Source organism: Ranitomeya imitator, chromosome 2 (genome assembly GCF_032444005.1).
Source record: "Ranitomeya imitator isolate aRanImi1 chromosome 2, aRanImi1.pri, whole genome shotgun sequence".
NCBI classification, from domain to species: Eukaryota; Metazoa; Chordata; class Amphibia; order Anura; family Dendrobatidae; genus Ranitomeya; species Ranitomeya imitator.
Genome location: NC_091283.1, coordinates 844524192 through 844550529, shown reverse-complemented (window position 1 = coordinate 844550529; position 26338 = coordinate 844524192). Strand labels below are relative to the sequence as shown.

At 41.0% G+C, this 26338-nt stretch overlaps 1 protein-coding gene across 1 annotated transcript in view; it reads right to left on the bottom strand.

Moving 5' to 3' along the window:
- Nucleotides 1-4185: 4185 nt before the first annotated feature.
- Nucleotides 4186-26338, bottom strand: part of LOC138666881 (EF-hand calcium-binding domain-containing protein 6-like) — a 36220-nt gene continuing 14067 nt past the window's right edge. Inside the window, exons 11-17 of the mRNA XM_069755061.1 lie at nucleotides 24060-24170; nucleotides 23386-23512; nucleotides 20613-20737; nucleotides 16250-16493; nucleotides 11080-11249; nucleotides 9088-9238; nucleotides 4186-8540 (exon numbers count right to left, since the gene is read on the bottom strand). Coding sequence (XP_069611162.1) covers nucleotides 8319-8540; nucleotides 9088-9238; nucleotides 11080-11249; nucleotides 16250-16493; nucleotides 20613-20737; nucleotides 23386-23512; nucleotides 24060-24170 — 1150 coding nt within the window. The 3' untranslated portion in view covers nucleotides 4186-8318. The remainder of the gene's footprint in view (nucleotides 8541-9087; nucleotides 9239-11079; nucleotides 11250-16249; nucleotides 16494-20612; nucleotides 20738-23385; nucleotides 23513-24059; nucleotides 24171-26338) is intronic.

Here is a 26338-nt window from a genome sequence, read left to right as displayed (position 1 = left end):
ACCAGCAGAATAGTGAGTGCAGCTCTGGAGTATAATACAGGATGTAACTCAGGATCAGTAATGTAATGTATGTACACAGTGACTGCACCAGTAGAATAGTGAGTGCAGCTCTGGGGTATAATACAGGAGGTAACTCAGGATCAGTAATGTAATGTATGTACACAGTGACCGCACCAGCAGAATAGTGAGTGCAGCTCTGGAGTATAATACAGGATGTAACTCAGGATCAGTAATGTAATGTATGTACACAGTGACTGCACCAGCAGAATAGTGAGTGCAGCTCTGGAGTATAATACAGGAGGTAACTCAGGATCAGTAATGTAATGTATGTACACAGTGACTGCACCAGCAGAATACTGAGTGCAGCTCTGGAGTATAATGCAGGATGTAACTCAGGATCAGTGCAAGATAAATTAAAAAGTAGACTGAGAAATCTATGTATGAAGGCAGTAATAGCTGAAAATCTTAGCTAACATGTTCATCAATTAATAATAATAGAAATGATTTTAAGAGGTAAATATCTTCTAGCATTAGCTGGTGAATTTGAGGTTGGAGATCACTGTTGTAGATCGTTACCATCCCTGGAAAGAGGTGCATGTATTTTTTTTCCTGGAATTGGCAGTGATAGATGACCTGTTCACTAAAAGGGGACTTTTTACCTTACCATGTGACTTTTACATTTACTTTGCACCCACATCCTCTTTCCTTTAGGACATTGCAATGTAAGCTTTTGCCTATACTTATCAAATTTAGTACTTCAGCCTCTGACACAGTTTCTTTAATTTGTTTTGCGCTTTCCTTTTCTGTTTTTTTCTTCCTTTGCTTTAGCCCTTTCCTTTTCCCTGGTTTCATCTTTTTCCTTTATTGTTTCCTGGTTACTTCCTTTTTTTCTTTGCTGTCTACTCTTCGGTGGTTTCATCCCTTTCCTTTCCCTGGCTTCTTCTTTTCCTTTACACATTTCTGTTCGGTGATTTCATCCCTTTCATTTCCCTTTCTGATTTCCTTGTTTCATCTCTTTCCTTTCCCTGGTTTCTTTCTTTTCCTTTGTACTTTCCTCTTTCCTGGTTTCATCCTTTTCCTTTTGCTGATTTCTTCCTTTTTCCTTTCACTTTCCTCTTTCCTGATTTCATCCCTTTCCTTTCTCTTGTTTCTTTCTTTTCCTTTGTACTTTCCGCTCTCCTGGTTTCATCCCTTTCGTTTCCCTGATATCTTCTTTTTTTCCTTTTCACTTTCTGCTTCGGTGGTTTCATCCCTTTCCTTTCCCTTGTTTCTTCCTTTTCCTTTGTACTTTCCTTTTTCCCGGTTTCATCCATTTCCTTTACCTGGTTTCTTTCTTTTCCTTTGTAGTCTCCTCTTCAGTGGTTTCATCCCTTCACTTTCCCTGCTTTCCTTCTTTTCTTTTGCACTTTCCTCTTTCCTGGATTCATCCCTTTCCTTTCCCTGGTTTCTTTCGTTTCATTTGCACTTTCCTCTTTCCTGGTTTCATCCCTTTACTTTCCCTGGTTTCTTTCTTTTCCTTTGCACTTTCCTGGCTTCATCCGTTTCCTTTCCCTGGTTTCTTTCTTTTCTTTTGCGCTTACCTCTTTCCTGGTTTCATCCCTTTCCTTTCCCTGGTTTATTTTTTTTCCTTTGCATTTTCCTCTTTCCTGGTTTCATCCCTTTCCTTTCCCTGGTTTCTTTATTTTCCTTTGTACTTTCCTTTTTCCCGGTTTCATCCATTTCCTTTCCCTGGTTTCTTTCTTTTCCTTTGTAGTCTCCTCTTCAGTGGTTTCATCCCTTCACTTTCACTTTCCCTGCTTTCCTTTTCTTTTGCACTTTCCTCTTTCCTGGATTCATCCCTTTCCTTTCCCTGGTTTCTTTCATTTCATTTGCATTTTCCTCTTTCCTGGTTTCATCCCTTTACTTTCCCTGGTTTCTTTTTTTTTCCTTTGCACTTTCCTGGCTTTATCTGTTTCCTTCCCCTGGTTTCTTTTTTTTCCTTTGTACTTTCCTCTTTCCTGGATTCAACCCTTACCTTTCCCTGGTTTCTTTCTTTTCCTTTGCACTTTCCTCTTTCCCAGTTTCATCCCTTTCCTTTCCCTGGTTTCTTTCTTTTCCTTTGCACTTTCCTCTTTCCCGGCTTCAACCCTTTTCCTTTCCCTGGTTTCTTTCTTTTCCTTTGTACTTTCCTCTTTCCTGGATTCAACACTTTCCTTTCCCTGGTTTCTTTCTTTTCATTTGCACTTTCCTCTTTCCCAGTTTCATCCCTTTCCTTTCCCTGGTTTCTTTCTTTTCCTTTGCACTTTCCTCTTTCCCGGTTTCAACCCTTTTCCTTTCCCAGGTTTCTTTCTTTTCCTTTATACTTTCCTCTTTCCTGGATTTAACCCTTTCCTTTCCCTGGTTTCTTTCTTTTCCTTTGCACTTTCCTCTTTCCCGGTTTCAACCCTTTTCCTTTCTTTTCCTTTATACTTTCCTCTTTCCCAGATTCAACCCTTTCCTTTCCCTGGTTTCTTTCTTTTCATTTGCACTTTCCTCTTTCCCAGTTTCATCCCTTTCCTTTCCCTGGTTTCTTTCTTTTCCTTTGCACTTTCCTCTTTCCCGGTTTCAACCCTTTCCTTTCCCTGGTTTCTTTCTTTTCATTTGCACTTTCCTCTTTCCCAGCTTCATCTCTTTCCTTTCCCTGGTTTCTTTCTTTTCCTTTCGATTATCCTCTTTCCTGGTTTCATCCCTTTCCTTTCCCTGGTTTCTTTTTTTTCCTTTGCACTTTCCTCTTTCCTGGTTTCATCCCTTTCCCTGGTTTCTTTCTTTTCCTTTGGATTATCCTCTTTCCTGGTTTCATCCCTTTCCTTTCCCTGGTTTCTTTTTTTTCCTTTGCACTTTCCTCTTTCCTGGTTTCATCCCTTTCCCTGGTTTCTTTCTTTTCCTTTGCACTTTCCGCTGCATGATTTCAAAGTATAGGGTGGGCCATGTATATGGATAACCCTAATTAAAGTGGGAATGATTGGTGATATAAACTTCCTGTTTGTGGCACATTAGTATATTTGAGGGGGAAAACTTCAAGATGGGTGGTGACCATGGTGGCCATTTTGTAGTCAGCCATTTTGTATCCAACTTTATATATGGTCCACCCAGGAGTATCCATATAAATGGCCCACCCTGTATAACCAAGTTTACTTCATAAAGAAAAAATAAAATAATTTTAATGATGGAAGTTTTTCTTTAAAAAGACACAACAGACATCGTCATGAATATATTAATTTACCTCTCTGAAATGCATAACTGGAAACCTGTGAAAATCAGATTGTCTGTAAGTGACTAATAAATGTAATCTTCCCAGATTATCTTACTGAGGAAAAACACAATGTTATTGCTGTCTGTAACCAGATCTATCATTCAGGCCAAATGTATAAAACCCGCAGATGAATCTAGAATCTGCACCATTCAGGAGACTGGCAGTTTGTATTTCAGCGCAGGCTGTCTATACATGTTACTATCTACATGAGAATGGGCCAGAAATAGAATTCACTTAGTCCGAGCAGCGAGCGATGGCGAATCTGATAGAAATGCAGGAATGAGGGACGTCTTTCTCTGTCCCAGGGTAACCGGAGCGGGTATATTCAGCTCATCCTGGACAGTTATTATGTAACAACTTTTAATTAGATCTTATGTTTCTTCCTTTCTTAAGTGAAGAATTAAACCTTCTGGTAAACATTGTATCAAAGTCAGATCTTTTGGGTCTTGTCTATGTCTTTGGACCAATTTTTGATAATATTTTTTATTATAATCCAAATCGGATTATTATCAGCGATTGTCCTATTGAAAAGTTAAGAAATGTCTTCTAAGCAGAGTTGATGCAAATCGATTTCCATTCCTGGAGGAACACCACATGTGCGTTATGTCCGCCAATCAAAACAAGAGCGGCGGATGCCCGGACGTAGGAGGCGATTGTCAGGGCTTCCAACCAGCAACCACAGATTACTGACGTGGTCGATACACCGGGTCCAGCTAATTGATTTGCACCGCCTCTTATTCTGGGTAAAGTTTTTTCAGCCCCAAACAGTCTAGTGCAATTGAATGGACAGTTCGTGAATGATCAGATATGTGAAAAGGAGACCCCACTCCTATTGTAGAAGTTCAGATTTGGATATGAATATGTCTTCCCTCTAAGGAGTCTGTAGGCAGAAGAAAAAGAAGACGACTGCTGGGTCACATGGTTATCTTTATTGCATTATTTTCCAGATATAGAGAGAGAAATATAAATCCTAAGTACCCTAAGTGAACAGAGGTGGAAGGAACGAAATACAAATGAAGGAAGGAATGGAAAGGAAAATAAGGGAAATAAAGGGGAAGAAAGGGGAGTATTTGCTTTTACACAGGTATCAACCGCAGCCACTGGCGGATACAGACACAAGTGTGCCCCTGAGCAAGAACAGTAAATGGGCCCTTTGCTGTCTAAAAGCTTATCATAATGAACAACCCCACCTGCTTTGGAGGTGGAAATGGGCCCCTTTACCTCTTTGGCCCCTGTGCAGTGGCACACATTGCACCAATGATATGTCTGCCCCTGTGAGTCACAGCCACGCAGCAAGACCACAACAGTCCGTGCTGTAGTCATCAAACCAAAAATGGCATCACCAAGAAAGAGAAGAGGCACGATGGATGGCCCGATTCTTATATGGGGGCACTGTGAATGTCACAATTATTATGGGAGCAATGTGCTTCACTTTCATGGAGGCACCGTGACTGTCACTATTATGGTGGTACTGTGGTTAATTGTTCTAGAGGATGTCACAGTTATGGGGGCATTACGTAGTCACTGTTATTAGGGTACTGAGGATGTCACAGTTATGGGGGCACTATGGAGTCACTGTTACTAGGGTGCTGAAGATGTCACAGTTATGGGGCACTATGCAGTGACTGTTATTAGAGTGCTGATGATGTCATAGTTATGGGGGCACTATGCAATCACTGTCATTAGGGTACTGAGGCTGTCACATTTATGGGAGCACTATGCAGTCACTGTTATTAGGGTACTGATAATGTCACAGTTATGGTACTGAAAATGTCAGTTATGGTGCACTATGCAATCACTTATTATCGTACTGAGGATGTCACAGTTATGGGAGCACTATACAGTCACTGTTATTAGGGTACTGAGGATGTCACAGTTATGGTGCACTATGCAGTCACTCTTATTAGGGTACTAAGGATGTCACGATTATGGGGGCACTATACAGTCACTGTTATTATGGTACTGAGGATGCCACAGTTATGGGAGCACTATGCAGTCACTTATTAGGGTACTAAGGATGTCACGATTATGGGGGCACTATGCAGTCACTGTTATTATGGTACTGAGGATGCCACAGTTATGGGAGCACTATGCAGTCACTTATTAGGGTACTAAGGATGTCACGATTATGGGGGCACTATACAGTCACTGTTATTATGGTACTGAGAATGTCACAGTTATGGGAGCACTATGTAGTCACTTATTAGGGTACTAAGGATGTCACAATTATGGGGGCACTGTACAGTCAAAGTTATAAGGGTACTGAGGATGCCACAGTTATGGGAGCACTATGCAGTCACTTATTAGGGTACTAAAGATGTCACGATTTATGTGGGCACTATGCAGTCAATGTTATTAGGGTACTGAGGATGCCACAGTTATGGGAGCACTATGCAGTCACTTATTAGGGTACTAAGGATGTCACGATTTATGTGGGCACTATACAGTCAATGTTATTAGGGTACTGAGGATGTCACAGTTATGGGAGCACTATGCAGGCACTGTTATTAGAGTGCTGATGATGTCATAGTTATGGGGGCACTATGCAATCACTGTTATTAGGGTACTGAGGATGTCACAGTTATGGGACCACTATGCAGTCACTGTTATTAGGGTACTGGGAATGTTACAGTTATGGGAACGCTATACAGTCACTGTTATTAGGGTACTGAGGATGTCACAATTATGGGAGCACTATGCAGTCACTGTTATTAGGGTACTGGGAATGTTACAGTTATGGGAACGCTATACAGTCACTGTTATTAGGGTACTGAGGATGTCACAGTTATGGGACCACTATGCAGTCACTGTTATTAGGGTACTGGGAATGTTACAGTTATGGGAACGCTATACAGTCACTGTTATTAGGGTACTGAGGATGTCACAGTTATGGGACCACTATGCAGTCACTGTTATTAGGGTACTGGGAATGTTACAGTTATGGGAACGCTATACAGTCACTGTTATTAGGGTACTGAGGATCATGTCTATAGGTCCTATGTGTGACCAATTTTAAATGTTTTTAATTGTGTGCTCTATGTGGTTTTTTTTTGTCCATAAGTGTCATTTCAATAAAGATTATATTTTCATATTTAATCCATTGCCTTGGGTGATCCCCGTTTATGGTCTATTTCTTGTCTTGTTTCTCATGGTCCAGTATAGCATAGATCTGGTTGGATCCCCTTTCCCTTTGTGGTGCCCCCGCTTTAGTTACTATATGGTACTGAGGATGTCACAGTTATGGTGCACTACGCAGTCAGTTATTAGGGTACCGAGGATTTCACAATTATGGGAGCACTATGCAGTCACTGTTATTATGGTACTGAGGATGTCACGATTATGGGAGCACTATGCAGTCACTGTTATTATGGTACTGAGGATGTCACAGTTATGGAGCACTATGCAGTCACTGTTATTAGGCTACCGATGATGTCAGTTATGGGGTACTATGCAGTCACTATTATTAGGGTACCGAGGATGTCACGATTATGGGGGCACTATGCAGTCACAGTTATGGTACTGAGGATGTCAGTTATGGTGCACTATGCAGTCACTTATTATCGTACTGAGGATGTCACAGTTATGGTGCACTATGCAGTCACTGTTATTAGAGTACTGAGGATGTCACGATTATGGGGGCACTATACAGTCACTGTTATTATCGTACTGAGGATGTCACGATTATGGGGGCACTATACAGTCACTGTTATTATGGTACTGAGGATGTCACAGTTATGGGAGCACTATGTAGTCACTTATTAGGGTACTAAGGATGTCACAATTATGGGGGCACTATACAGTCAAAGTTATAAGGGTACTGAGGATGCCACAGTTATGGGAGCACTATGCAGTCACTTATTAGGGTACTAAAGATGTCACGATTTATGTGGGCACTATACAGTCAAAGTTATTAGGGTACTGAGGATGCCACAGTTATGGGAGCACTATGCAGTCACTTATTAGGGTACTAAGGATGTCACGATTTATGTGGGCACTATACAGTCAATGTTATTAGGGTACTGAGGATGTCACAGTTATGGGGCACTATGCAGTCACTGTTATTAGGGTACTGAGGATGTCACAGTTATGGGAGCAACAATGCAGTCACTGTTATTAGGGTACTGAGGATGTCACAGTCATGGGGCATTATACAGTCACTGTTATTAGGGTAGTGAGGATGTCACAGTTATGGGGCACTATGCAGTCACTGTTAATAGGGTACTGAGGATGTCACAGTCATGGGGCACTATACAGTCACTGTTATTAGGGTAGTGAGGATGTCACAGTTATGGGGCACTATGCAGGCAATGTTATTAGGGTACTGAGGATGTCACAGTCATGGGGCACTATACAGTCACTGTTATTAGGGTAGTGAGGATGTCACAGTTATGGGAGCACTATGCAGTCACTGTTATTGGAGTACTGAGGATGTCACAGTTATGGGGCACTATGCAGGCAATGTTATTAGGGTACTGAGGATGTCACAGTTATGGGAGCACTATGCAGTCACTGTTATTGGAGTACTGAGGATGTCACAATTATGGGAGCACTATGCAGGCACTGTTATTAGGGTACTGAGGATGTCACAGTTAAGGGGGCACTATGCAATCACTGTTATTAGGGTACTGAGGATGTCACAGTTAAGGGGGCACTATGCAGTCACTGTTATTAGAGTACTGAGGATGTCACAGTTATGGGAGCACTATGCAGTCACTGTTATTAGAGTACTGAGGATGTCACAGTTAAGGGGGCACTATGCAGGCACTGTTATTAGGGTACTGAGGATGTCACAGTTATGGGGCACTATGCAGGCACTGTTAATAGGGTACTGAGGATGTCACAGTTAAGGGGACACTATGCAGTCACCGTTACACATTTGTGGGTGTGGTCTACATTTAAGAGGTGGAGTTTTGCTAAAATCACTGCACTTTCTAGAAGTTGGTTAGTTTAGAGCCCAGGGGGATGGAAAAGGAAGAAATAACACAACCCCCCCTCCTAACACGCATTATATATTCTCTGTCGCTCTTTCTTTCTTTCTCTTCCAGCCTCACGAGCTCTTTCTTTGGTCTCTCAGGAGCCGGGAGTAGTCAATCATCCCCAGCAGATGCTTGTCGTAGTGAGACATGATATGATAGATCTCCTCCTCATCCAGCACAATATTACACAGCTTCACCACAGACCTGAACTCCGGGAGGCTGAGGAGGCCACATCCATCCTGGTCCATCTTCAGACAGGACTGGAGAAGATTCCTCCACTCTGCGCTGGAGATCTATAGGGATCAGGGAGACATTTCATCAGGACGGTGACAGGATGAGATATAGTCTCTGCTCATACAGCAAAGAACCCACAGTCCTACTGCTTGTACAGTAAAGAATCCATACATTGTGCACAGAATTATCAGATGGAGAGGATTGAGCAGGGTGTATATATGTGTGAGTGTATACAGTGGGGAAAAAGTATTTAGTCAGCCCCCAATTGTGCAAGTTCTCCCACTTATAGAGATGAGAGAGGCCTGTAATTGACATCATAGGTAGACCACAACTATGAGAGTCACAATGAGAAAACAAATCCAGAAAATCACCTTGTCTGATCTGGAAGATTTATTTTGCTAATTATGGTGGAAAATAAGTATTTGGTCATTAACAAAAGTTCATCGCAATATTTTGTTATATCTCCTTTGTTGGCAATGACATAATTCCATAAGTCTGTGAACCCCTCTAGATGGTATAACATGACATTGCCACAAAGCCGTGTAGATATTGGCCCATGATTCGGAGATTCTCCAGTGTCTTAGTGTTGGTGAACACTCCCGATACCTTCTGCCGCAGTTGGACAGTGATGGCGTTAAGGATACGGGCGGTTTCGTTGATGGCGCCTTTCCCTTCTGTCTTCATCGCTTCTTTTCCACTTTGGTTATTTATGTTCCTTCCAGTCTGATACGGCTGAAGAAACTTCACATAGGAAACCCTGCAAGAAAAAAAACCATCACACAGAAGCTAATGGCAAAAAGTGAAATTACAAGCCATATTTGGGCAAACTTACAAAATCAGCAAGGGATCCAATACTTATTTCCCCCACTGTATATAGGCATATACAGTTAAGTCCATATATATTTGGACAGAGACAACATTTTTCTAATTTTGGTTATAGACATTACCACAATGAATTTTAAACAAAACAATTCCGGTGCAGTTGAAGTTCAGACTTTCAGCTTTTATTTGAGGGTATCCACATTAAAATTGGATGAAGGGTTTAGGAGTTTCAGCTCCTTAACATATGCCACCCTTTTTTAAAGGGACCAAAAGTAATTGGACAGATTCAATAATTTAATATAAAATGTTCATTTCTAGTACTTGGTTGAAAACCCTTTGTTGGCAATGACTGCCTGAAATCTTGAACTCATGGACATCACCAGACGCTGTGTTTCCTCCTTTTTGATGCTCGGCCTTCACTGTGGGGGTTTCCAGTTGCTGTTTGTTTGTGGTCTTTCTGTCTGAAGTTTAGTCTTTAACAAGTGAAATGCTGCTCAGTTGGGTTGAGATCAGGTGACTGACTTGGCAATTTAAGAATATTCCACTTCTTTGATTTAATAAACTCCTGGGTTGCTTTGGCTTTATGTTTTGGGTCATTGTCCATCTGTAGTATGAAACGACGACCAATCAGTTTGGCTGCATTTGGCTGGATCTGAGCACACAGTATGGCGGCTCTGAAGACCTCAGAATTCATTCGGCTGCTTCTGTCCTGTGTCACATCATCAATAAACACTAGTGACCCAGTGCCACTGGCAGCCATGCATGCCCGCGCCATCACACTGCCTCCGCCGGGTTTATGCATGCCCGCGCCATCACACTGCCTCCGCCGGGTTTATGCATGCCCGCGCCATCACACTGCCTCCGCCGTGTTTACAGATGATGTGCGATGCTTTGGATCATGAGCTGTACACGCCTTCACCATACTTTTCTCTTTCCATCATTCTGGTGGAGGTTGATCTTGGTTCCATCTGTCCATAGAATGTTCTTCCAGAACTGTGCGGCTTTTTTAGATGTTTTTTAGCCTTTTTATTCTTGATGATTATGAGTGGCTGCACCGTGCAGTGAACCCTCTGTAGTTACTTTCATGCAGTCTTCTCTATATGGTGGATTTGGATATTGATCCGCCGACCTCCTGGAGAGTGTTGGTCACTTGGTCGGCTGTTGTGAGGGGGTTTCTCTTCACCATGGAGATTATTCTGCGATCATCCACCACTGTTGTCTTCCGTGGGCGCCCAGGTCTTTTTGCATTGATGAGTTCACCAGTGCTTTCTTTCTTTCTCAGGATGGACCAAACTGTAGATTTTGCCACTCCTAATATTGTAGCAATTTCTCGGATGGGTTTTTTCTGTTTTCGCAGCTTAAGGATGGCTTGTTTCACCTGTATGGAGAGCACCTTTACCGCATGTTTACTTCACAGCAAAACCTTCCAAATGCAGCACCACACCGCAAATCAACTCCAGGCCTTTTATCTGCTTAATTGAGAATGACATAACAAAGGGATTGCCCACACCTGTCCATGAAATAGCCCTGGAGTCAATTGTCCAATTACTTTTGGTCCCTTTAAAAACAGGGTGGCACATGTTAAGGAGCTGAAACCCCTAAACCCATCATCCAATTTTAATGTGGATACCCTCAAATGAAAGCTGAAAGTCTGAACTTCAACTGCATCTGAATTGTTTTGTTTAAAATTCATTGAGGTAATGTCTATAACCAAAATTAGAAAAATGTTGTCTCTGTCCAAATATATATGGACTTAACTGTACCACGTGTACCTACCTGTTCTGCCCGTCACTAAACTTGGCCATGATGGTGTCGCACTGGTGTTTGGTCAGGTCTGGACTCATCTCTTGGATCTTATCCAGAAATTCTTCTCCAGTGATGAATCCAGAATTCTGGGGATCCAACTCCTTGAACTGGACCCAGAGGTCATCAAGAAGAAGCTTCACCTGGATGACAAGCGACATGACTGCTTAAGAAGAGGAGATCTACCCCCGCCCCGGGAATGTCTTCTGCTGCCATCCTCGTAAGGTTCCTCATTACTAATCATTAAAGGGTTTTATTAAATCTGGGTATAAAGTTCTGCAACTTTCTGATAAACTTTGGTCCCAATTAATTATTGATTTTGCGCCTATTTTTTAGTCTTGTTTTTCAAATTTTAAAGGTTTATTTTTGTGCTAAATTCCTCTTTTAAGCCTATTTTGGAATCTACTTTTGACTTATTTGTCTGTTTATTTCTCCGTTCACCGTCGTCATCGAGGTTTCTGTAATCCAGATATTTGTGGCTGATTTATTACTTGACACCTTTTAAAATATTGCTACATTTTTTGCACAAATCAACTCCGGTCTCCAATAGTGATTTTTTTTTTATGCCTGAAGCTTCAGCAAATACAAACATTTAATTGCTTTTATCCAGATGTATAATTCCAGTACAGCCTCAGTCCTCTGCTCACACTTGGGAGTTTGTTGCAGTGTATCAGTGCAGATCTTAGCAGTCAGAATAGTTGGTTGCTGCTGCGTTACATTGTTGCCAATTCAGCTGTGCCAGAAGCATGAAGTCTACAAGTATTTACCCTAAAATGGCCCTTTTCACAGACAGCAAGCAGAGATATTGCTAATAGTAAAGAACTAAATAACAAATGGGTGATTGGGGGATTTTATTATCCCTCATGTCATATTATTTTGCACAAGGGTTACTTTCACAACATATCTGTGCTAATTCCGACCTATTTTGTCGCCATGGTTAAAATGTTGCAAATGAAGAATTTTTGCAAACGTTTTCACAATGACAGTAGAAGACTGGCGCAGTGGACGGAACGCGAGATAGCGTGAACCCGTCCTAGCGCTGCGTGATTTATAGAGCGGAGCCGATGGTCCGCGCCCCTCCCCCGCTCTACGCCGTCTCGCGCCGTCTTCTCTGGTTTCTTGTTATAGTTTCCACCTTGACCCTTCTCTGCAGAATAAAAGCTTTTTAATGATTAGAATCGGAGCGTTCCCCCCCCCCTCGGAGCGGCGGATCCATTATCTCATCCGTCCACGTCTTTCCTAACACTGTGGTCATTGTCCGCTCAGTGTCCTCCTTTTTGCAGCTTGGAGCAGACACATTGTATTGTAAATGGGGGCAGCGCCTCCACCTCGCCGCACAAAGAGAACTTTTTTTTTTTTTTTAGCTCCATTAATGTACAGCTTATCGAGCCCCCAGATTTGGGGGCACTTAAGACTTGGAATCTGATCACTTTCCCCTACAACCTCACGATTACATTGTATCAAATATATCACGATATTTACAGGTGATTCCTAACATAAATGCACAACAAAAACTCCTGAAACTTTCTAATATAAGTTTGCATCTCATTTATCCACCATTTCCATTATCTGATTGCTGTCAGTGAAAGGGAATATTCTACTTCACATATAGGAGGTGAAAACCTGTACAGACCTAAAACTTCTCGCAGCAGAGGCCTCGTTACAGTTGTATCCATAATTGAAAATCCTCTATGAAGTAGACTGTGTTGATTGATAGTTTGTAACAATGTATCAATGCAGAAAAGATGTGTCAGTCTGAAGTTCAGGCTGCTTTGCTCGCAGAAGCTGAGATACAAATGTAACAAACCTCTAGCAGTGAGAAGTATAATGCTTGGACATGTTTCAGCCTCTGATATTGGGATTTTTAACCCCAAAAGGGAGAGTTTATGACCTCCCTAAGTCAAAAAGTTGCAAAGCACAGGGGTCAGTTTTGCAGAAACCTTTATTTTCTCCTTTTCTGGCCGCCCTATGGCTCATGGATGACATAGATTTCAGTTTCTGGCACATGTATAGCACAAAGATGTGGCATCTTTATTAACAATGTCTATTAATACATTAGCGGCACATTATGCCAGCAGGCTCTTGGTTCAAGTCTGACATATGACAGGGAGAAATTTACTATATTCATCTGCCCTGCATTCAGTGGTTTAAGACAGAGAACAATCGATTGCATACTCTGCAAAACAATCGGACTTCTCATGGCCAATAAAATCAGCTAAATCTGAGATGGGGGCGCCGTTGTATTGGTGTCTATGGAAGAAAGTCACTATTTGTGGTGAAAAGTGGTACTGCAGTTCACAAATCAAAGCTACCAAGCTCTGCAGGGAGTGATATAAAGGAAACACAGGAGTAAATACCAGGTATATATATATATATATATATATATATATATATATATATATATATATATATATATATATATATATATATATATATATATTACAGATTATTACCAATAGTATGTATACCCTATGTATAATATCACTGCTATACCCAGTACCACCTGTGTCAAAAAATGTAATGAAACCACTACATGGACAAAAGAAACATATACCAAATATGGATAAGACCAAAGGATACAAAAGATAACCGGGAATATTAAAAAATATAATTTATTATTGTGCAATAGCAGCCAAGACAAAAAATAAATAATAAATAAGAATTAAAATATAGATATATATAACCATACATACATATATATATATGTATATAATACATGTGTATTCGTATTAATTTTATGGGCACATAAAAAACCTCAATATATGAATCAAATGGGTAGGTCACAAAATAATAGTAGAAAATTATGGATACCCAGAAATAAAATAGTAATAGAAGGAACTTCTGGGTCCGAAACGCGCGTCGGGGTGTACTTCCTCATACATTTGGCGGTCCTGGTGATATTCCCCCAGTCTTTGATAGTAAGTAGCAACTGTCCATTCATTTATTTATCACTGTCCTGGTTGGATAGTGCTCGGTGTATCTGGCATACTTCCTTAGTACTGGCACATTATAATTAGCACATTGCACTTTCCCTTATGACATTTGCCCTATGTGAACCTTCACACTATATTGTTTACCAGCACAGTGCACTTTTTATAAGATTTATAAGATTTTTTCTATACATGTTTACACATAACACTTTGTAGCCAGTTAGTCCAGAGAAGGATATATATATATATTTTTTAATATCTATACCTTTTAGTAACATAGTAACATAGTAACATAGTTAGTAAGGCCGAAAAAAGACATTTGTCCATCCAGTTCAGCCCATATTCCATCATAATAAATCCCCAGATCTACGTCCTTCTACAGAACCTAATAATTGTATGATACAATATTGTTCTGCTCCAGGAAGACATCCAGGCCTCTCTTGAACCCCTCGACTGAGTTCGCCATCACCACCTCCTCAGGCAAGCAATTCCAGATTCTCACTGCCCTAACAGTAAAGAATCCTCTTCTATGTTGGTGGAAAAACCTTCTCTCCTCCAGACGCAAAGAATGCCCCCTTGTGCCCGTCACCTTCCTTGGTATAAACAGATCCTCAGCGAGATATTTGTATTGTCCCCTTATATACTTATACATGGTTATTAGATCGCCCCTCAGTCGTCTTTTTTCTAGACTAAATAATCCTAATTTCGCTAATCTGTCTGGGTATTGTAGTTCTCCCATCCCCTTTATTAATTTTGTTGCCCTCCTTTATACTCTCTCTAGTTCCATTATATCCTTCCTGAGCACCGGTGCCCAAAACTGGACACAGTACTCCATGTGCGGTCTAACTAGGGATTTGTACAGAGGCAGTATAATGCTCTCATCATGTGTATCCAGACCTCTTTTAATGCACCCCATGATCCTGTTTGCCTTGGCAGCTGCTGCCTGGCACTGGCTGCTCCAGGTAAGTTTATCATTAACTAGGATCCCCAAGTCCTTCTCCCTGTCAGATTTACCCAGTGGTTTCCCGTTCAGTGTGTAATGGTGATATTGATTCCCTCTTCCCATGTGTATAACCTTACATTTATCATTGTTAAACCTCATCTGCCACCTTTCAGCCCAAGTTTCCAACTTATCCAGATCCATCTGTAGCAGAATACTATCTTCTCTTGTATTAACTGCTTTACATAGTTTTGTATCATCTGCAAATATCGATATTTTACTGTGTAAACCTTCTACCAGATCATTAATGAATATGTTGAAGAGAACAGGTCCCAATACTGACCCCTGCGGTACCCCACTGGTCACAGCGACCCAGTTAGAGACTATACCATTTATAACCACCCTCTGCTTTCTATCACTAAGCCAGTTACTAACCCATTTACACACATTTTCCCCCAGACCAAGCATTCTCATTTTGTGTACCAACCTCTTGTGCGGCACGGTATCAAACGCTTTGGAAAAATCGAGATATACCACGTCCAATGACTCACCGTGGTCCAGCCTATAGCTTACCTCTTCATAAAAACTGATTAGATTGGTTTGACAGGAGCGATTTCTCATAAACCCATGCTGATATGGAGTTAAACAGTTATTCTCATTGAGATAATCCAGAATAACATCCCTCAGAAACCCTTCAAATATTTTACCAACAATAGAGGTTAGACTTACTGGCCTATAATTTCCAGGTTCACTTTTAGAGCCCTTTTTGAATATTGGCACCACATTTGCTATGCGCCAGTCCTGCGGAACAGACCCCGTCGCTATAGAGTCCCTAAAAATAAGAAATAATGGTTTATCTATTACATTACTTAGTTCTCTTAGTACTCGTGGGTGTATGCCATCCGGACCCGGAGATTTATCTATTTTAATCTTATTTAGCCGATTTCGCACCTCTTCTTGGGTTAATATACAATTTTTATATATATCGCTTACTATTTTATTTCTGGGTATCCATAATTTTCTACTATTATTTTGTGACCTACCCATTTGATTCATATATTGAGGTTTTTTATGTGCCCATAAAATTAATACGAATACACATGTATTATATATATATATATATATATGTATGGTTATATATATCTATATTTTAATTCTTATTTATTATTTATTTTTTGTCTTGGCTGCTATTGCACAATAATAAATTATATTTTTTAATATTCCCGGTTATCTTTTGTATCCTTTGGTGTAGGGAGTGATTACAGGACCTCACCTTTGTCTGCAGGAAATTTGCAATGATCTTGGTGTCAGAGTTAAGCTTCAAAGAGCGAATCAGGCAGTCAACATCGCCTCTCACCGGAGGAGAAATTTTAGCATTCGGAAAGCACGAAGAATTTATGGAAAAACCAAAATGGCGGACGAACTGCAAGAAGTCAACCGTCTGGTCTTGATTAAGAATGAGGATCTTCCAGATTCGCTGCACTTCTTCTCTGGAAATCTCTGGACTGACATTACATCTGCAATGTAAAGTAGAAGTGTAGAAGTTTTGAAATCCACATTTCAGGTGCAAAAGGTTAAACCCCATGAGCAAAAACTGAAAATCCAAATACTTCTCTAAGTTTTAAAAAATTTTTGTAACAATGTGAATATTTTTATTTTATGTTGGCCATGTGTTCTTTCCCTTCCCTGACAGAGAAGTATAAGACCAGAGCAACCAAAGATCCTTTATCACCGGATCCCGGCTGCCAGCAGGGTGGGCATGACTAAGGGGTCTGGTAGCAAAGATCAAAAAAGAGGCGGCTCGTTGACCTCCAGATCCTGTAACCACCGAACCTCCTCAATGTGCCCAATTAGCTTAAATTAGGTGAAAAAAAGAGGCCCCATTATATCTCTCGGCCTTGTCCATAAAGTAAACTATATGGGCCCGAAGTAACCATTCCTAATTACTGTGATTGCCCTGCCCCCCTGGCCCTATGCACTGTGCGTGCAGCCACAACCCCAATATGTCAGGGGCTTTCTCCACTGGCTCCCTCTCAGTTGGTGTTACCTCCTTCCAGGTGATGTTACTCTCAGGTGGTGTTACCTCCTTCCAGGTGATGTTACTCTCAGGTGGTGTTACCTCCTTCCAGGTGATGTTACTCTCAGGTGGTGTTACCTTCTTCCAGGTGATGTTACTCTCAGGTGGTGTTACCTTCTTCCAGGTGATGTTACTCTCAGGTGGTGTTACCTCCTTCCAGGTGATGTTACTCTCAGGTGGTGTTACCTCCTTCCAGGTGATGTTACTCTCAGGTGGTGTTACCTCCTTCCAGGTGATGTTACTCTCAGGTGGTGTTACCTCCTTCCAGGTGATGTTACTCTCAGGTGGTGTTACCTCCTTCCAGGTGATGTTACTCTCAGGTGGTGTTACCTCCTTCCAGGTGATGTTACTCTCAGGTGGTGTTACCTCCTTCCAGGTGATGTTACTCTCAGGTGGTGTTACCTCCTTCCAGGTGATGTTACTCTCTGGTGGTGTTACCTTCTTCCAGGTGATGTTACTCTCAGGTGGTGTTACCTTCTTCCAGGTGATGTCACTCTCAGGTGGTGTTATCTTCTTCCAGGTGATGTTACTCTCAGGTGGTGTTACCTTCTTCCAGGTGATGTCACTCTCAGGTGGTGTTATCTTCTTCCAGGTGATGTCACTCTCAGGTGGTGTTACCTTCTTCCAGGTAATGTTACTCTCAGGTGGTGTTACCTTCTTCCAGGTGATGTCACTCTCAGGTGGTGTTACCTTCTTCCAGGTGATGTCACTCTCAGGTGGTGTTATCTTCTTCCAGGTGATGTTACTCTCAGGTGGTGTTACCTTCTTCCAGGTAATGTTACTCTCAGGTGGTGTTATCTTCTTCCAGGTGATGTTACTCTCAGGTGGTGTTACCTTCTTCCAGGTAATGTTACTCTCAGGTGGTGTTACCTTCTTCCAGGTGATGTTACTCTCAGGTGGTGTTACCTTCTTCCAGGTGATGTCACTCTCAGGTGGTGTTACCTTCTTCCAGGTGATGTTACTCTCAGGTGGTGTTACCTTTTTCCAGGTGATGTTACTCTCAGGTGGTGTTACCTTTTTCCAGGTGATGTTACTCTCAGGTGGTGTTACCTTCTTCCAGGTGATGTTACTCTCAGGTGGTGTTACCTTCTTCCAGGTGATGTCACTCTCAGGTGGTGTTACCTTCTTCCAGGTGATGTTACTCTCAGGTGGTGTTACCTTTTTCCAGGTGATGTTACTTTCAGGTGGTGTTACCTTCTTCCAGGTGATGTTACTCTCAGGTGGTGTTACCTTCTTCCAGGTGATGTTACTCTCAGGTGGTGTTACCTTTTTCCAGGTGATGTTACTCTCAGGTGGTGTTACCTTCTTCCAGGTGATGTTACTCTCAGGTGGTGTTACCTTTTTCCAGGTGATGTTACTTTCAGGTGGTGTTACCTTCTTCCAGGTGATGTCACTCTCAGGTGGTGTTATCTTCTTCCAGGTGATGTTACTCTCAGGTGGTGTTACCTTCTTCCAGGTAATGTTACTCTCAGGTGGTGTTACCTTCTTCCAGGTGATGTTACTCTCAGGTGGTGTTACCTTCTTCCAGGTGATGTCACTCTCAGGTGGTGTTATCTTCTTCCAGGTGATGTTACTCTCAGGTGGTGTTATCTTCTTCCAGGTGATGTTACTCTCAGGTGGTGTTACCTTCTTCCAGGTGATGTTACTCTCAGGTGGTGTTACCTTCTTCCAGGTGATGTTACTCTCAGGTGGTGTTACCTTCTTCCAGGTAATGTTACTCTCAGGTGGTGTTACCTTCTTCCAGGTGATGTTACTCTCAGGTGGTGTTACCTTCTTCCAGGTAATGTTACTCTCAGGTGGTGTTACCTTCTTCCAGGTGATGTTACTCTCAGGTGGTGTTACCTTCTTCCAGGTGATGTTACGCTCAGGTGGTGTTACCTTCTTCCAGGTGATGTCACTCTCAGGTGGTGTTACCTTCTTCCAGGTGATGTCACCCTCAGGTGGTGTTACCTTCTTCCAGGTGATGTTACTGTCAGGTGGTGTTACCTTTTTCCAGGTGATGTTACTCTCAGGTGGTGTTACCTTCTTCCAGGTGATGTTACTGTCAGGTGGTGTTACCTTCTTCCAGGTGATGTCACTCTCAGGTGGTGTTACCTTCTTCCAGGTGATGTCACCCTCAGGTGGTGTTACCTTCTTCCAGGTGATGTTACTCTCAGGTGGTGTTACCTTTTTCCAGGTGATGTTACTTTCAGGTGGTGTTACCTTCTTCCAGGTGATGTTACTCTCAGGTGGTGTTACCTTCTTCCAGGTGATGTTACTCTCAGGTGGTGTTACCTTTTTCCAGGTGATGTTACTCTCAGGTGGTGTTACCTTCTTCCAGGTGATGTTACTCTCAGGTGGTGTTACCTTTTTCCAGGTGATGTTACTTTCAGGTGGTGTTACCTTCTTCCAGGTGATGTCACTCTCAGGTGGTGTTATCTTCTTCCAGGTGATGTTACTCTCAGGTGGTGTTACCTTCTTCCAGGTAATGTTACTCTCAGGTGGTGTTACCTTCTTCCAGGTGATGTTACTCTCAGGTGGTGTTACCTTCTTCCAGGTGATGTCACTCTCAGGTGGTGTTATCTTCTTCCAGGTGATGTTACTCTCAGGTGGTGTTATCTTCTTCCAGGTGATGTTACTCTCAGGTGGTGTTACCTTCTTCCAGGTGATGTTACTCTCAGGTGGTGTTACCTTCTTCCAGGTGATGTTACTCTCAGGTGGTGTTACCTTCTTCCAGGTAATGTTACTCTCAGGTGGTGTTACCTTCTTCCAGGTGATGTTACTCTCAGGTGGTGTTACCTTCTTCCAGGTAATGTTACTCTCAGGTGGTGTTACCTTCTTCCAGGTGATGTTACTCTCAGGTGGTGTTACCTTCTTCCAGGTGATGTTACGCTCAGGTGGTGTTACCTTCTTCCAGGTGATGTCACTCTCAGGTGGTGTTACCTTCTTCCAGGTGATGTCACCCTCAGGTGGTGTTACCTTCTTCCAGGTGATGTTACTGTCAGGTGGTGTTACCTTTTTCCAGGTGATGTTACTCTCAGGTGGTGTTACCTTCTTCCAGGTGATGTCACTCTCAGGTGGTGTTACCTTCTTCCAGGTGATGTCACCCTCAGGTGGTGTTACCTTCTTCCAGGTGATGTTACTGTCAGGTGGTGTTACCTTTTTCCAGGTGATGTTACTCTCAGGTGGTGTTACCTTCTTCCAGGTGATGTTACTCTCAGGTGGTGCTACCTTCTTCCAGGTGATGTTACTCTCAGGTGGTGCTACCTTCTTCCAGGTGATGTCACTCTCAGGTGGTGTTATCTTCTTCCAGGTGATGTTACTCTCAGGTGGTGTTACCTTCTTCCAGGTAATGTTACTCTCAGGTGGTGTTACCTTCTTCCAGGTGATGTTACTGTCAGGTGGTGTTACCTTTTTCCAGGTGATGTTACTCTCAGGTGGTGTTACCTTCTTCCAGGTGATGTTATTCTCTGGCAGAGGCTGATTTATCGTCAAGGCTCAAAGATTCCTCATGGCAGCACTGAACAGATGGGGGCGCTATTGGGTTACTTCAGGGTTTACGTCCTCCGCGCATACTTACCGTTTCAGCAGCTGGTACAAGGTTTCCGCCGTCAGTCTCCTTGTGTTCCACTTGTCCATGTCGGTGAAGTTCTGCTCCAGGGTCTCGTAGTTGTTTTTGACAAGGCGTCTGATGATTTCTGTGATCTGTAAAGTAATGACAACATGAGACGCCGTCTCCGATGAAACAAATCACAGACTTTCAGTTTCAGCATTGTCCTGTCCGTTATTGGAGCAGGTCGGAGACATTTTCACATTATTTGTCCTGATCACTAGCGGACTGTCCTGTGTGTCACACTGCGAAGGGTGGAATCAAGGGAAATTTGTTGTTCAAGTTTGCCCCTAGGGCGTCTTCCGACACAAAAGGTTGAAAATGACAAAAAAGGGGACGGATGTAAGGAAGCAAAAGTCTCACTGCTGCATCAAAAGATGAGCGATTCCGGAGATGTCACATCGGCTAAAACTTTATCGGCTAATATGTAAGATACTGATTTTTTTTTTTGAGCATATGAATGGGATATAAAATATAATTATTTTTTATTATTGGAAGAATTTCAGTGAATTCTGCAAATAATTTGTGTGTAGTTCTTACAAAAGAGGGTTTGTTACAAATGTATCCAGTGTAGACACTGCTCTGCTTGGACTCCAGACTGATACAATGCATCAGCGCAGGATATAAGTAGTGATGGATGAACCTGAACAGTAAAGTTCGGGTCCATACTGAACACCTAGTGTTTGTGCACGGACCCTAAAACAGGACTTCTCCAGGAAGTCGTGTTACTGTTTGACAGCTCGAACATTGGCTGCTTCCCATAATGACATCTGTGTGACAGAGCGAGAAACACCGGCGCTGATCAAACCTTCCGCCGGTCAAAGTTCTGCGGTTCCCAAGCTGGCATCTATGAGCTAGCAGTTCTGACCGGAGGTAAAAAGGTTACCGCCTCCCACAGGCATCGGCTGATGAATGTACTACTCTCACCATTGTATGCTTGCTCTTGCTGATAGCAGCGACAGCAGGTGTCCGATGATGGGAGTATTCACCAGCCGACACGTGTGCAATAAATAAATAATAAAAAAATTACGTGCAGCCCTCAGCTGTCAGCGTTATCTTGGCTGGTTATCAAAAGTAGAGGGGACCCCCACACCGTTTATTTTAATTATTTAAATAATTTAAAAAAAAAGCGGAGTAGGGTACCCCCTATTTTTGACAACCAGACAAGCTATAGCAGACAGCTGGGGGCTAGTATTCTCAGACTGGTAAGGGGCCATTGATATTGCCCCCCCAGCCTAAAAATAGCAGCCCGTAGCCTCCCAGAAAAGGAGCGTCTAATAGATTCTGGCGCTTTGTCTGTCTCTTCCCACTTGCCCTGGTGCGTTGACAAGCGGGGTAATAGTATTGGGGTTGATGTCAGCTTTGTAATGTCAACTGACATAAAGCTCAGGGGTTAGTTAATAATAAATAATAATAATAATAATCTTTATTTTTATATAGCGCTAACATATTCCGCAGCGCTTTACAGTTTGCACACATTATCATCACTGTCCCCGTTGGGCTCACAATCTAGAATTCCTATCAGTATGTCTTTAGAATGTGGGAGGAAACCGGAGTGCCCGGAGGAAACCCACGCAAACACGGAGAGAACATACAAACTCTTTGCAGATGTTGTCCTGGGTGGGATTAGAACCCAGGATCCCAGCGCTGCAAGGCTGCAGTGCTAACCACTGAGCCACCGTGCTGCTGTTAGTTATGTAGAGGTGTCTATAAGACACCTATCAATTACTAACCCCATAGACATATTGTATTGAATGAAGCCTGGCTGTGTCTTTATCCATTTATTACTGTAAAAAAAAACAACAACAAAACATCATATTTCTCATCTGTCCAACAAGAAGATAATCCCCATCTGTTCCTCGATGATCCAGATGGTTTGGAGAGAAGTCACATCAGTGATGCGACCGCTCTCCGCACCAACCAGAACACACTGAGTAGAGCATGAGAAGAGCAGCCTGTGACCGGCAGTGACGCCATTGAGGTTACCGCTGCTCACAGGCAGCTCTGCTCAGTGTGTTCCGGCTGGGTTGGAGAACGGTCGCCTCACTGATGTGACTGCTCTCCAAACCATCAGGATTAGACAGATATGGATTATCTTATCGTCGGACTGGTGAGGAAAATGGTGTTTTGTTTTTTTTTAATAATTGGGTAAAGGAAGGTGGGTAGTTTTAGTTCACATAAAGGACTTTATTTTGGCTGTGTCTTTATTATAATCTAATTATGGGAATAGTAATGGAGGCTTCTTCTAGATGCCTCTCCATCACTAACCTGTCGGCTTGATGTCAGCTGATATAGCGCCATCCTCTGATGACACATTCCCTTTAATAATAATGTTATTTATATAGCGCCATCTTCTGACAACACATTCCCTTTAATAATAATAATTTTATTTATATAGCGCCATGCTCTGACGACACATTCCCTTTAATAATAATAATTTTATTTATATAGCGCCATCCTCTGACGACACATTCCCTTTAATAATAATAATAATAATTTTATTTATATAGCGCCATCCTCTGATGACACGTTCCCTTTAATAATAATAATATTAATAATAATAATTTTATTTATATAGCGCCATCTTCTGACGACACATTCCCTTTAATAATACTAATTTTATTTATTTAGCGCCATCTTCTGACGACACATTCCCTTTAATAATAATTTTATTTATATAGCGCCATCTTCTGACGACACATTCCCTTTAATAATTCACATACAGAACTCGTGTGGCCTCTACCTGCTCCTCGCTCCTCTCTCTTCTGCGACTCTTTCTGCTTCCAGCGCTCTTATTGGCCACTTTTCCTTTTCGGCTGCAGTCAGTCAGAACCGTCTCACGTCCGTCCCAGATACTTAAATTCCCATCTCTGGAAGTTCAGAAATACTTTTTATGTGTTTTGCCTTTGATTTTAATTGCAGCTCTTTAGTGTCTTGGGTCAGCTGCACTTCATGTAGTGAGCGCTCTGCTGCAATGCACTGCGCCACACGTGCGGCCAATGCCCAGAAGTCTGGAAACAGCACATCCACCATAGTGAATAAATATTCAATGCAGCTATGGATGTAACAAGAGAATAAAGCAAACCACAAACAAAACGGAATCAAAGTATCGAACCTTCAGATCATATTGATGATTTTGTTTCTGTGTTAGGAAAGAAATTCCAGAACATCAGAATTTCTGGACAGATGGATGATGCTAAAAATATCAATAATAAATGCAATAAACTATATCACCACTAGAGGGCAGATCGTCCATTAATATCTGCAAAGTCCAGAGATATTTAATCAGATTCTCCATCTGCCCCGAGTCATACAATAGTCACATTGTATCCAGTAATAAATGTTTCTTATTCAATAAAAGTGTTTAATCTTCAACCGACGGTAATCACTAATTACACTAATTGCTTTCATTTTTACCTGCTATCGAATTTGGCCATAAACTCCAAATATCTGATATCTCCAAGATGATTCACGGGTAACTTCTCCATCAAATAGGCAAATTCCTCATCTGTTACCTTTATAGAAAACCTACAGGAAATGAGAGAGGTTTTCTATTATATGCAGTTATATAACAGTTACATTATTGAACATAGGGGCAGTATTATAGTAGATATATTCTTGTACATAGGAGCAGTATTATAGTAGTTATATTCTTGTACATAGGAGCAGTATTATAGTAGTTATATTCTTGTACATAGGAGCAGTATTATAGTAGTTATATTCTTGTACATAGGAGCAGTATTATAGTAGTTATATTATTGTACATAAAAGCAGTATTATAGTAGTTATATTCTTGTACATAGGGGCAGTATTATAGTAGTTATATCCTTGTACATAGGGGCAGTATTATAGTAGTTATATTCTTGTACATAGGAGCAGTATTATAGTAGTTATATTCTTGTACATAGGAGCAGTATTATAGTAGTTATATTATTGTACATAGAAGCAGTATTATAGTAGTTATATTATTGTACATAGGGACAGTATTATAGTAGTTATATTCTTGTACATAGGGGCAGTATTATAGTAGTTATATTCTTGTACATAGGGGCAGTATTATAGTAGTTATATTCTTGTACATAGGGGCAGTATTATAGTAGTTATATTCTTGTACATAGGGGCAGTATTATAGTAGTTATATTCTTGTATATAGGAGCAGTATTATAGTAGTTATATTCTTGTACATAGGAGCAGTATTATAGTAGTTATATTATTGTACATAGAAGCAGTATTATAGTAGTTATATTATTGTACATAGGGACAGTATTATAGTAGTTATATTCTTGTACATAGGGGCAGTATTATAGTAGTTATATCCTTGTACATAGGGGCAGTATTATAGTAGTTATATTCTTGTACATAGGGGCAGTATTATAGTAGTTATATTCTTGTACATAGGGGCAGTATTATAGTAGTTATATTCCTGTACATAGGAGCAGTATTATAGTAGATATATTCTTGTACATAGGGGCAGTATTATAGTAGTTATATTCTTGTACATAGGGGCAGTATTATAGTAGTTATATTCTTGTACATAGGGGCAGTATTATAGTAGTTATATTCTTGTACATAGGAGCAGTATTATAGTAGTTATATTATTGTACATAGGAGCAGTATTATAGTAGTTATATTATTGTACATAGGGGCAGTATTATAGTAGTTATATTCTTGTACATAGGAGCAGTATTATAGTAGTTATATTCTTGTACATAGGAGCAGTATTATAGTAGTTATATTCTTGTACATAGGAGCAGTATTATAGTAGTTATATTCTTGTACATAGGAGCAGTATTATAGTAGTTATATTATTGTACATAGAAGCAGTATTATAGTAGTTATATTATTGTACATAGGGACAGTATTATAGTAGTTATATTCTTGTAAATAGGAGCAGTATTATAGTAGTTATAGTCTTGTACATAAGGGCAGTATTATAGTAGTTATATTCTTGTACATAGGAACAGTATTATAGTAGTTATAGTCTTGTACATAAGGGCAGTATTATAGTAGTTATATTCTTGTACATAGGGGCAGTATTATAGTAGTTATATTCTTGTACATAGGAGCAGTATTATAGTAGTTATATTCTTGTACATAGGAGCAGTATTATAGTAGTTATATTCTTGTACATAGGAGCAGTATTATAGTAGTTATATTCTTGTACATAGGAGCAGTATTATAGTAGTTATATTCTTGTACATAGGAGCAGTATTATAGTAGTTATATTCTTGTACATAGGGGCAGTATTATAGTAGTTATATTCTTGTACATAGGAGCAGTATTATAGTAGTTATATTCTTGTACATAGGAGCAGTATTATAGTAGTTATATTCTTATACATGGGGCAGTATTATAGTAGTTATATTCTTGTACATAGGGGCAGTATTATAGTAGTTATATCCTTGTACATAGGAGCAGTATTATAGTAGTTATATTCTTGTATATAGGGGCAGTATTATAGTAGTTATATCCTTGTACATAGGGGCAGTATTATAGTAGTTATATTCTTGTACATAGTGGCAGTATTATAGTAGTTATATCCTTGTACATAGGGGCAGTATTATAGTAGTTATATCCTTGTACATAGGGGCAGTATTATAGTAGTTATATCCTTGTACATAGGGGCAGTATTATAGTAGTTATATTCTTGTACATAGAGGGCAGTATTATAGTAGTTATATTCTTGTACATAGGGG